At 38.0% G+C, this 13,748-nt stretch overlaps 1 protein-coding gene across 5 annotated transcripts in view; it reads left to right on the top strand.

The window, feature by feature from the left end:
• Positions 1–13,748, top strand: part of LOC137546723 (gastricsin-like) — a 79,011-nt gene that overhangs the window by 61,186 nt on the left and 4,077 nt on the right. For 3 of the 5 annotated variants that reach the window (XM_068269492.1, XM_068269494.1, XM_068269495.1), the window contains exons 2-5: positions 1,253–1,421; positions 3,332–3,406; positions 9,105–9,240; positions 10,517–10,634. In XM_068269492.1, the coding sequence (XP_068125593.1) occupies positions 3,351–3,406; positions 9,105–9,240; positions 10,517–10,634 (310 nt within the window). In that variant the 5' untranslated portion in view covers positions 1,253–1,421; positions 3,332–3,350. Of the gene's footprint in view, positions 1–1,252; positions 1,422–3,318; positions 3,407–9,104; positions 9,241–10,516; positions 10,635–13,748 lie in introns of all 5 variants that reach the window. The other 2 variants (XM_068269493.1, XM_068269496.1) reach the window with 2 other exon arrangements.

A 13,748-nucleotide genomic window follows, 5' to 3' on the forward strand; every position in this document is an offset into this window, starting at 1 on the left:
AACCATGTTAGCAAGAGCCCACAAGCATGGGTATATGCATGTTTAATATTGAGATGTATGGTTATATGCAGAGGTATGCGCTAGCATATGTGTGAAGGGTTAACTATTATAGTTACCGCACAAAGTTTATGTCTCAGGTTGAAAAAAGACATACGTCCATTGAGTTCAACAAGAAAATAAGGTGTAACACTAGCCTACACACTCACATATACCTGTTGATCCAGAGGAAGGCAAAAAAAAAAAACCTTACAAGGCATTAACCCCAAAAGGTAAAAATATTCTTTCCTCACTCCAGATGGCACTCAGATAAAAATCCCTGGTTCATTAGGAATTACCTAATACATTTTAGCGATGGATGTCTTTCAATGCAAGGAAAGCATCTATGAAACACAGATATAGAATTTGCTATAACTACTTCCTGTGATAATATATTCCACATTTTAGCCACTAATGTAAAGAACCCTTTCCTAAATTAACAGCTGAAACTTCTTTCCTCCATGCACAGATGATGTCCCCAAGTCCTTTGCACAAGCCTAGGGAAAAATGCTAATCTGACAAGCTTTTATATTGCCCTCTGATGTATTTGTACATGTTAATTAGATCTCCTCTAATGCTGGGTATAGTTTTATCAGCAGATAGATGGCTCGATAGATAATTTCCGACAGGGCCAATCTGATTTTGAATCGTTTTTCTTATCGATTGGTATAGAAGTGATCAGAAACTCGATCAGAAAAACTATCCAAAGTCAGATCGGACCTGCCAGAAATGATCTATTGAACCAGCCATCTATCTAAAAAAACGTATTGTGTATTCTCAGCATCAGGCGTCTTTTCTCCACACTAAATAAGCCCAGGTTATCTAACCTTTCCTGGGGCATGAGACCTTCCATCCCTGTAATCAATTTTGTTGCTCATATCTGCACCTGCAAACCTGCAATATCTTTCCTGTAATGCAGTGCCCAGAACTGAATTCCATATTCCAGATGTGGCCTTACTAGAGAGTTAAACAGGGGCAATATTATGCTAGCATCCTGGGTTTTTATTTCCCTTTTAATGCATCCCAAAATTGTATTTGCTTTAGCTGCAGTGGCTTGGCATTGAATACAATTATTTAACTTGATGTCGACGAGTACTCCTAAGTTCCTCTCCAAGTTTGATGTCCACATCTGTATGCCGTTTATTTTGTATGGTGCTAGACGATTGGAACGACCAAAATAAATGACTTTACATCTTTATATTGTCTCTCTCCATAGGTCCCTTACATAAATAACTGGTTCACCTGCTTTTATGCCAATAGCAGAAAACCCAGAAAGCTTTGTTAGATGGAGAAGTGCAAACCTTGACAAAGCCTCCCCCGACATTACTACCTCCTAATTGAAAACATCTCTGACTTGTGGGCATAGCCCATAAAACAGCTGTAAGGTGGGTCTGTTCCCCATCCCAGGGAGCTCCTCTGTATACTATCTGCAACAATAAATATTTAGATGTTTATTGCTCTTATCAGTGCCTGCTTCTTTTTCTTATTCCCATGAATGCATGGACTTGTTTCTGGCAGCTACAATGGTTTAATATGCAATTCTGAAGAAATACTTTAATTGTTTACCTGTCTGCTGGTTGCTGATCATTATACTATATATCATTGATATTGGGATTGCTATAAGTGTAATGTAAGACAAAAGCTCTGATTCAATAAACCTTTCTCTTGAGTTTTCTCACAGGAGGACCTTTATTCAATTCACTTTTTCTCTTAAGTTTCCTCCTAAGTGTTATTTTCACATATTGTCAATATTTGGCCCATATGCAATTGACTTTTTCTCCTGAGTTTTCTCCTCGATAATATATGTTCACGCTTGTGAATAAAATGCCTTTTAAACCACCAGCAAGCAAGAAAATAATAATTTTGATGGTACTTTTTCAATTGCTTTTTTGGTACTTTTTCAATTGCAACATGTTGAAAAGTTATTTGAAAGAGAAGGTGAAAAATTATCTCCTAGGAGAAAACTCAGGTGAAAAAGTGAATTGCATATAGGCTAATGGCCCCTGGGCCCATATGCAATTAACATTTTCTCTTGAGTTTTCTCTACCTAGGAGATAATTTTTCAACTTCTTTTTAAAATAACTTTTCAGCACTTTGCAATTGAAAATGTATTAAAAAGTAGGTGAAAAAGTACTATCAAAATTATTTTAAGTATTTTCTTGCTTGCTGGTGGCTTAAAATGCATTTTATTGACAAGTTGTGAAAATACCACCTAGGAGAAAACTCAGGTGATGTAAAGATTTTTAGGCCCATATGCAATTCACTATTTCACCTGAGATTTCTCCTAAGAGATAATTTTTCATCTTCGATAAAATAACTTTCCAGCACTTTTCAACAAAAAAAGTACAAAAAAGTAGGTGAAATAGTAATGTCAAAATTATTTTGAGTATTTTATTGGTTTCTGGTGGCTCAAGAGGCATTTTATTGACAAGTATAAAAATCTCACCTAGGTGAAAACTCAGAAGAAAAAGTTAATTGCATATGGGCCTCAGTTTGCAAAGTAACTCCTATTGTGGGTTACATCATCTCATGTACCCCTTGACTCAAATATGTTTGTTACGAGTACACCGTAATTGGATTTGAATGGTTTTCAAACATTCTGTTACACTTTAAAATAACTAAAATACTTATTCAGATTTACCAGATTTTGTATTTTTTCCCCTCAAAATGTACTAAACGGAATTGACTTTGATTAGTTCAAGTACTACTTTATCCAAACCAAGGAACCCTGTGAGGTATGCATACCCCATGTTAAGAACCTACAATCTAGTCAGCTTATATAGTCTTATTTGCACCTGTCTGATAAATTAGGTTCATTACAGTTATTTAAACTTTCATGTTCGATTTTATTTTAAAAGAAAATAAATATGTTGCCCTCCAAATAACAGAACATGTTCAGGATGCCCCATAAACCAGCAAATTTAGAAATTGTTCAGGTATTTCAGATTATTATGATAAATCAACTAGTTTTGCATCAACTATAAAAACTAAATTTGTAATTGGAGCAATGTGAGAATTATATTTAGGACAAACAGTAAAGATTCTGTATAATGCTGACACATTATGAGATTTGAGATCCCCAAAGTGACTTCACAGTCTGGAAAAACAAATTGGCGCTTGCTCTGCAGATATTTGCTGGCACAGTAGATCTTGAATTTTATGAACAGGCAATCAGTGATAAAAGGTACTTAATGCCGTTGACATTATGATAGCATTTTTGGAGATAAGATAGGCAGTCATTCTCTGAATATATAAAAGCAGGGAGAATCTATCATTCTGCAGTTTTCTCATCTAGGTGGAAGCCAGTGGTGAAGATGAAGTTCCTAATTCTTGCTCTCGTCTGCCTCCAGCTCTCAGAGGGGATCATTAAGTGAGTATATACATTTATGTTCATTGACTATAGCTCAGGGCTGTCCAACTTCAGTCCTCAAGGGCAATAGCCATGCCAGTGTTTAGGATGGAGAACTGGAGAAATGTGGTCTACTTGATGAACCCCACCTTTCCTGATTCAGTCCAATCAATGCATTTGAGCTGGGCCAAAAATGTGTGAGGATCTCGGCCCTCCAAGACTGGAGTTGGTCAGCCCTGACATAGCTTAATAGGAAAGACTCCTAAACATGATTTGGTTTCCAATATAAAATACATCACTGCTGTCAGACTCTTTAAATGTATCAAATGCACATTAACAACAGCACAGTAAAATATACCAATGCGACCGTTATCAAAACCCTGGCATGTTGGGCTACTGATGGGTGGGTCAGCCCTCCTATTACCAAAATTCACCTGTGCAAAAAGAATATAATGACACCCACAGTAAGCTACAACATTCAAGTGCAATATTTATTTAGGATAAAAATAATAATATTTTTAACACATTAAGCAGCCCACCCTGTCAAGATCAACTACCAGGATTGTTCGCTGATGTATATAATGAGCTGCACTGTCCCTCATCTATGAACAGACTTTGGTGACCCACAAATCCCTTTATGAAACATTTAATATTTGTCAAAGAATTTTGCAGACTCAGCAATTTGCAGTATAAGATGGCCGTATTCCTCAACGTCTACATTGTTTGCAGTAATCAGGGCTTTTTAAGACAATGGAATTCCACTGGCAAAACAGCTCATCATTACTTTATAAGAATTATCCAAACAAGTACTTGATAATGACCTACTGTTTGGATTTTTCCTAAAAATGTTTGGTATGTTCATTATTTTTACTTGGTCAAATAAAAATGTAATTGTGAAAAAAAAAAAAAAGAATTATCCAAACAGTGTTCAGTCATTCTGTTTTCTATGGAAAATGAATGAGAACAATATTGTTAACATACTGCTTAAGTTGAGTCAGAAGAACACTGCAGCAGGTTCTGGTGGCACCTGAGGGGTACTGCAGTGACCTGAGTCATGATTAGACATCTAATTCCAGAAATGCGCTAGAGAGAAATACCACCACTATAAAATGATGACTAATGTAAAAAAAGTAAAATCTATTTGAAAGCAGTTTTTTACGGAACTGACTTAGTGATGCAGTCAGTCTCTAAGTCTTAAGTACCAGTTCCAGCTAAATAAACTCACCATTTCATTTTCTATAATTCACTGAGAAAACTATGGCTCTGATCATAACCATATTACGTCCATATGGTGCTTGGTTGTTCCCAGTGCTAACTATAGAATGATTTAAATAAATAAAACTTGTGTATGTACTGTCCCTTCAGATTACAGATGAAGGCGCTTCATTCTGTTTTTTCAGGTTCATAAGTTTTATTAGAAATGCATGAATTTTAATGTTTGAAAAATTCTACTTCACATGATCCATTCATTTTAGCGCTTAATGGAGAATACGTTGATGCTACAGCTTATGGGTCTGCTGAAAATCCAGGGTGGGCACAAACCTCTACTGATCCAGGAAGTGAAAGCTGTGCTAGCAAATGAACACCATAATTTGTTGATTGTTCATCTAATCAGCTGGTTTATTAACACAGCTACCATGGCTTTCCGTTCCTGGGTCAGTACAGATTTGTACATTGGGAAATGTTCTCATCCTTGTCTGCACCATACATGCAGTCACCCCCAGAGATACAAACAATAATAACAAATTAAGCTCGATTTGCTCTTTGGTCTCTGTAAAAAAAATATGCTTGTGCACTAGCAGGGCTGCGACTTGTACTATCCCTAATAAAATATGAGATTAGCTGGATGAAACAGAACTTGTACAAGGTAATAGCATAATTACCATTCCATAAGAGTTTCACATTCATGATGTCATCTGTTTGTCATTTTGGATTTCATTGAATGATCAGTATGCTATAAATAAATATAGGAGGTAATCATAAAGCATTTATCCTAAAAATAAGTTAGTTATGCCGAATTACTAAATAAAAGTAAATGTTGATCCATATGGATACAGGATTATTATACTATTAAGTAATTTGTTATAGTCCTGTGACTTATAGTTAGCATAATTACTTTGCTTACTCACATATGTTTTCCCAATTGAGCAGTGTGATGTGAACTTGAAGTATCCTATGGGGAGAACTATTGAAGTACATGGTAATACCCTTGATTGGGAAAAATCTTGATTGCAGGTTTACTATTAAATGTGCTTGCAGAACCTTCAATTTCTCTTCAGGAATTCACCAAGTAATTCTCAACTGTTGCTATGGAGTTTTGCTCCCAGGCAATTGTTGAAGTTATTGCCAGCTACTAATTGGCGGCGTTTCTTTTTAAAAGAAACCTGAGGGGAGAGGAATATGGAGGCTGCCATATTTATTTTCTTGTAAACAATGCCAGTTGCCTGGTAGGCCTGTTGATCTTCTGACATAAGTAGTGTCTGAGTCAAAACCCTGGAACAAGCATATGGCTAATCCAGAAAAAACCTGAGTCAGCTGAGTCAGATTTAACTGCTGCATGCCTGTTCAGGGTCTATGGCTAAAAGTATTAGAGACACGGGGGCAGGAGGACTGCCAGGCAACTGGTATTGTTTAAAAGGAAATAAATATGGCAGCCTCCATATACCCCTCACCTTGGGTATCCTTTAAACATTTTATATTTTTTGTTAGGAAAATGTCTTCAGTACATTTGTGTGACCTAATTATTAAAATAATAATCACTTGGGAAAAAAATAAACCTTCATAGTCTTCCTCCTCAATTCTTAATAACCCTTTATCCACCATGCAGATTGGGAGGCCAGACACAAGGAGATGGTCAGCGTGGAGGTTTGCCTCCTGAGCTGTACCAGCCCATAAGATTTTTACATTTGAGGGAAGGAACCTTGTATTGAGAGAGCAGCAAATCCTGCCTACATTGCCAAGCACCCTTGTCCAAATGTTAAGGAAAGGAAATCCTTGACACATCTGTTTCCTAGGAGGAGGTGAGGTAACAGTATGCTAAGGTCTCATGTTGCTGTCTGGTTACCCTCCTTAAAGAGGCAAGCAAATAGCCATATCAATTTAGGAAAATAGGTAAAAAGGGTCATTTTTTAACCTTACCTATTTACCATATGGTATTCATCTATAGTTCCTCTTTCTTGATTGCAAACAAATTTGAGCAGCAGTTACATTTAGGGGTCATATATAGAACTCTGTTTTTCACACATTTTCAAACTGGAAGCTGCAATTTATATCACATAAGGGAAAAAAAAACGTTTTGCTGCCTACGTTGTGCAGCATTAACTTTGCTACCCAAAAGGCAGTAATATCAGTGCAAGTCAGTTAGAAAAAGCATCACTAACTAACTAGCTCCATGTGACTGCCACTGCTTTTTTGCTGCTCCTCTCTCATTGGCCGATCAGCAGGGTGTTTTGTTTTGTTTTTTAATGACAAAAAGCCATCCTTACACATTTAGTTTAATTTTAGATACACATTGTCTTACAGGGTTGGTCTTTCACTTTAAATTAGGATGAAAAAAAACGAAAACAAAAAAAAACAAAACTGAAATGTGCTTAGAAGAGCAATAAAAATATCCAGTGACATTCAATTTGCTACATAATGAATATGCCCAATAATGGCAAACCTTCAGATGATTGAATTAAAGAAGAATACTAAGTACAACTTTAAATATAAAAATGTAATCTTCTACTTGTGAACCTGATGTAAAGCCTTATGTAAGAACATAAATGTGCACATATAGTTTAATTTAGTAGGTGAAATAGGTCACGTGACAGTTGAAAGCCTTTGAGACAGAACTGTGACCCATAGGGTGTGAAGGGTCACTGGTCTTGGGGCATATCACTGATCACCCCTCTAGCTAGCAGAGCACCAACAGAAAGATGTTTTCTTTAAAAGATAAAACATTCTATGAAAAACTGCAATTAAGATTGACGCCATCCACTGCCATATCCAGCTAGCTACAGACTGTTGAGGTTGGCACTTGTCCTTGTTGCAGATCATGCCACTGACACCACACCTCTTCTGTGGTTTTAGTGTGAATTCCTCACTTCAACACAGCAGAAAGTTGGCAAAATGATTTATGAGTTTGACAAGTTTGTGCCAAGAAAGTTAGGTGTGGACAACTCTGTACATACTTGTTAATAATAATTACATACAGCACCTAAATGATACAAGTTACTGCAAGGGCTGCAGTTAAAATTAAAGCTTTTTGTTATTATTAAGAAGGGACCACTAAAGATTCAATATTGCTTGGTATTGATGGGTGATAACATAGCAAGCAACAACCACTTTCATTACAGTAATCACACCAGTAAAACTTTAAAGGACACCTGAAGTGAAAGGGATATGGAGGCTGCAATATTTATTTCCTTTCAAACAATACCAGTTTCCTAGCTGTCCTGCTAATCTCGCTACCATCAGTAGTCTCTGAATCACACACCTGAATGAAGCATGTGGCTAAGGCTAGTCAGATGCTTTCTGCATTCAGCTTTTCACATCGCGTTTCCCAGCTGTTGTCTTCTGGGACAGATGCGGCTGTCGCTACGCTGCTGGGGGAATCGGATGTGTGCTGCTGAAATCTGCAGCATGCAATCCATATTTTTCCCAGCAGTGCACCACACTGCTCCACAATGGCACAACCGCATTCAATGGAAATTACTCCATTGACATGCATTGGTAGCAAATCCATTGCGAAGAGTCGCGATACGAATTCGAGTTCAGTGGAAACTGGCCCTAATACAGTCAGAATTTAGTCAGAAACATCTGATTTGAATGCTTGCTCTGGGTCTATAGCTAACAGTATTAGAGGCAGGGGATCAGCCGAACAAAAATGGTGGAGCAATTAAACAATTAAGAAATAACAAGCTCAATTAACTTTTACGTCAGCAGAAAACATCTGACTATTTTTTTTTTTTTGTAAGTTAATTCTCATAAATCCATCATTTCACACAACCCTTTTGCTTTAATAGTGTATGCTAACACACGTTTTCAAATCCATATTTTTATCCAAGTGACAATATAATTACACTTATGACGTCAATATACAGTACATATATATATATATATATATATATATATATATACAGTATATATATATATATATATATATATATATATACATACATATACATACATTTATAAATGTATGTATAGAAGTAAATTTGGGATCAAATAAGCCATGAGATTAACTACTTGCCAACCGCATCACGCCAATGGGCATGGCTGTGGTGGCAGCCCCAGGACCGTCTAACACCGATCAGCGTAAGGTCCTGCGAGCCTGTTTTGCAGGAGATCTCCACTTGGTAGGCTGAGCTCTGCCCTGCCTCCAGTCTCGCCATATAATTACCCCGTACAGCACTGCGATCTAAGGCAGTGATGTACGGGGTACAGCAGAAAGAACCAGTCATTCACAGACACATTTGACGTGCAACAGTACATACAGTCAGGAAATGTTGGAGTCAACCAAATGATTGCGGAGGATAGAAGTAAAGGATTTCCATTTAGGAGGTAGCTGGTGGAAAAAGCAAGTTTTTTTAACATATAGAGCTTTGTTTCTGGGATTAGTATGATGTGCATTTTTAGATAAACCTATACTGTCCTGTGAAATATTTTAGAACATGGTTATTCGGTTATTTTCCTTCCACTGCTTGTCCTCTTATAACTTCCTTTGACATTCTTACAGAGTCCCCCTGAAGAGGTTTAAGTCCATGAGGGAGGTGATGAGGGAACATGGCATCAAAGCCCCAAAGGTTGATCCAGCTACAAAGTTCTACAACAATTTTGCCACTGCATTTGAGCCTTTGGCAAACTACATGGATGTAAGTAATGTTTGAAAAAATTTGTAGCGGTAATTTAAGGCTTATAATGATAGAAAAACATTTGTAACTCAACCTTCCTAAATACTCATATTTAGAAAGCCTGTGTTGTAAGGAGAATTTTGGTGCATGTGCCTGAAGTTGGTTTGGGTAGAGATTATAAAATGCTGGGGGGCCATAACCGAATAAACTTACTGTGATTCGTTTTTTTAAAGCTTAGTTCAGCTACATTTTTATGTATTTTATTTTAGAGAAAACATGCACTTAAAAATGTCTCTGGCAGCTCCCTCTCTCTCCTCACCCCTGATATCCACAGTCAGAACTCAGCTCCTTTCAGTCATGTGGTAAATACAGTGGGTAGATCCACTTCATAAGGAAAGGGAGCAGCGAGTAGGTCTGACTGTAATTTCTACCATGACAATAACACCCTGGGAACTATCAATAGGCTGCCAGCCACTATAGAAATATGGCTCTCTTTTTGTATCAAAATTTTTAATGCGTATGTTCATATGTGATGGTAGGCAGAATATGAAGTTGCTGCAGTCACATGACCTACAGAGGGCAAAGAAGGGCTATGGGGGAGAGATTTCCTCACTGCTATTCAGTTCTGCTAGGTTAGCAGGATCCTTGATCATTTCCACATATTGGGCCTTATTTACAATGATTTAGGCCTGCATCTAGCAGTTCTTTAGCTTGTACCGCTCTCTTGATCACTGGACAGGAAGCTACCACAACTTTCTGCAAATGAACAGGAATTTGTGCATGGGCGTGCCGTGCACTCTTCCCTGTGCATCAGAAAGTAATGGACTATTACACAGGGAGTGATCTCACATTACATATTAAAATAATGTGCTTTGAGTATGCAGTATAAAAGTATGATGCCTGATGAGCAAATGTTTTCAATCTGCATGCATGTGCATTATGTTGGAACTGGCTAACGAGTATATACATCCCCCACCAAGGCATACCACCCCTATACCAACACACCTACAGGACGTTTTATATTGAGTAGGTGCCTTGCAAGGAGGAGGGAACAAAGCCCCCACCCCTGCAATGCACCCTATTCCCAGTGTTGTGGGATAAGGGGCTCTTCCTTATTTACAGTACACTGCCCAACAAATAGGAGTAATATGAAAGTGCTTTTATGCTATCTGGTCACACACAAGTAGGGAGCAACCAGGATCCCACCTCCACCAAATAACTAATGCTCAGCTCAAATTCAGCTTTTTGCTTTACATTGTATTATTTATCTGCAATTGATTCCTCTTCCCTGTTTAAGATGTCTTACTATGGCGAAATCAGCATTGGAACCCCTCCTCAGAATTTCCTCGTTTTGTTTGACACTGGATCTTCTAACTTGTGGGTACCCTCCACCTACTGCCAAAGCCAGGCTTGCAGTGAGTACATTGCATATTCAATTACAACATATTATCTTAAACATGTAGAGGTACAGACTAACCAGCAAGCTCATGGTGACCCAGAACTCATTGGAGTGTGTAAGGGACTACAATGGTCCTAAAAGCCCCCTTACTAAGATGTTAAGGGAAAAAAAAGTTTGCTTTCTTAAAACAGAAAGAATTTGCGATAATTCAGGTTGGAGTGAGCTTGAGATGTCTCCCAGGGCATCACTGCTGAATATATGCAAATTAACCATTAGCTTCTAAGGGTACAATGGTTAATTTGCATATATTCAGCAGTGATGCCCTGGGAGACATCTCAAGCTCACTCCAACCTGAATTATCGCAAATTCTTTCTGTTTTAAGAAAGCAAACTTTTGTTTATCTTAAACATATGTTCGGCTTGAAATACTCAATATTATTTTCAGTGTCATAAACTGCTGTGTGAGACACCATAACTAAAGCAAACCTGTGCTCATACTGACGTTGCCAAAGTGGAACCTGAAAGTAGCTGTACCTGTCCTCAGTGTTTCTGCACACAAGTGGGCCCTGGCTCTCTCACTATAGTCTTTAGAACAGGGCCTTAAGCTTACTTTTTCTTAGATAACATGCATCCCTTTGTGAGAAAACCAGCGCCTAACTGTACAATAGTAAATCACCAGATCTTCAGTGGCTATTAGAAGATGACATCTAGTAATTATTTTGTAACAACCATATATCTTTGAATATAAGTCGACCTCGTGTATAAGTCGTCCCCCAAATTTTACCCTCTTAAGCTAGAATTTTTTATTGACTCAAGTACAAGTCTACCAAACAAAGTTAATGGCTGTACTTAGGGACCAGGAGGAGTTAACAGCTGAACCTGGGGACCTGGGTTTTCTTACTATTTCTTTTATCAAGAAAGTGTTACTTACCACTGGGTAAATTAGTGGTAAAGGGAATGTCACTAACAGTACACCCATTACTCAGTGTGCTCAATGTTACAGCCACTGGTTGGTAATGGATGCCTCTAAAACCTTCTCATATCAAAAGTAAGCTATGCAAAGTAGTGCTTTTTCCAAGCAAAAGGTGACAGTGGGAGGTGGGTTATAAAGCTTGCTGATGCTGGGGCTCGCTCTACAAAGGTTGAGAGAGAGGTGCGCCCCATCGGCTATGAGTAAGAAATTTAGGTCAGACTCGTGTACAAGTCGACCCCTATACTTTTATTTAGTAAGTCACACATACATTTCTAGACTTATAGTCAAGTATATACGTATTTCACTTTATAGAGTGCTGATATATTTTCTGAAGCGCTTTACAGCATATGGAACAACTTATGTCCCTAACTGTACCTCAAAAGGGCTCACAATTGGTAATGTTTCTGAGATAGTCTAGGGATAATCAGAGGGGACCCATGTAAACAGTTGCAGACTCTATGCAGATAGCATTTCGCAGTGGGATAGCTACAATTCCATGAAAAATTTTACACATCCTTTCCAGGACTGCATATACCAAAAGCCAAAATCGCCTTTCCAGTGTGTCCAAGGTATAAGCAAAGGAGGGAAACATTAATAATTACTATATTCAAAGTGTTAATAATTACTGCAGTATTATTAATAAAGAGCTAATTGCAGCAGATGAAGGAGAGCCCCAAGTGACCGCCCCCAGTCTAGAGGCCCTGAGGCAATCATGACCTCTGTATCCACTATTGCTAAGCTTCTGCCAAGAGATTGAAACGTGGGACACTAATATTTCAAGAGTATTGGTCACTTAGTTATCGTGCTTCAAAAGTAATTACGTACATAATTGTCTAGGTTGAAAAAGACATGTGTCCATGAGGTTAAACCTATTGAGCCTCTCTGTACCCTAATCTAGAGGGAAAAAAGGGTAAAAAATGACCTCCCTGACAGGATCAAGTTATCCCCTTCCTACATCTAGGAATCATAGCTGTGCCTGCCCTTCAAAGCTAGAATTCCAAGCCCCGCAAGTATAGAATTTGCCATAACAACAGTCTAATAGCCAGGCATGGAGATTTTCCATAAGTAATGGTTCTCTCTACATTTATTTCCCTTTAGATTTACTTTAGACTTTTATGTTTGGTAAATACTGATTTATACAGATGGAATATGTAGTGCCACTTAGTGATTGAAAGTAGATTATAGTGAAGGCTACCGGGACAGTAAGGCTTATGGGGGTATACTCACTAAACTGCATTAATCAGAATAACGTGCGTAAAGTAGAGCAGAAGGCACGATAAGTAGAGCAGAAGGCAATACATTACATGCAATGCATAATGCTCTGTGTAGGAATTTATACACGTTATTCTGATTACTGAAGTTAAGTGAATATACCCCATTATGTTGGAAGTAGCCTGTGAAATATATTAAAATTCTATTAAATAATGGATTGTGTTAGAACAGCATAAAAAGAGATTGGTTGTCATAAATTGTTCTAAAATGCTCCAGCAATATGCAGCTGAATTTCCCATGTATGCGTATTATGAGACTTGAATCAAGCTGTGATTCACAGTACCAGTGGTGCCACAGCTATTGTTAGGGATCATGCTAACAATATACAGCACAGGGCATTCTGCTGGAATATCCAGCAAACCTGTGTCACAGTACCAAGGTGATGTTATAGGTGAGTGAATAGGTATAAGGGTTGAGGATAATAGCAAAATAGTCATGGAAAGGTCCTTCTAGTGCCTAATAGTAAATACTGATGTCATCTGCTACATTAGTGGCAGCATAGTGACTTAATAGCTAACTTTATCACCTTGGGCCAGATCCCAGCTGGGACACTTGCTGCATGGAGTTTGTATGCTCTACCTGCACTCTCATGGGTTTCTTCCACACCCCCCAGTTTCCTCCCACGTCCCACAAAACTTGCCCTAGATTGGTGCAGGGACATGAGTTGTGCAAATCTCTAAATACTGAGGTGATAAGAACTGCATATAGTTAAGTTATAGATCCATGAAGCAGTGATACCAGGAGGCATAACTGTCACAGCCGACACCTGATGATGCTGGTTGTGTACTGGGTGGGAGTTAAAGAACTTTACAAGTTTTTTGGTCTGGTTTACCTATAAAACAGGACAATACAAATTGATTTAGTTTTAAAATTAGTATTTTGATTT

Source organism: Hyperolius riggenbachi, chromosome 2 (genome assembly GCF_040937935.1).
Source record: "Hyperolius riggenbachi isolate aHypRig1 chromosome 2, aHypRig1.pri, whole genome shotgun sequence".
Taxonomy (NCBI): domain Eukaryota; kingdom Metazoa; phylum Chordata; class Amphibia; order Anura; family Hyperoliidae; genus Hyperolius; species Hyperolius riggenbachi.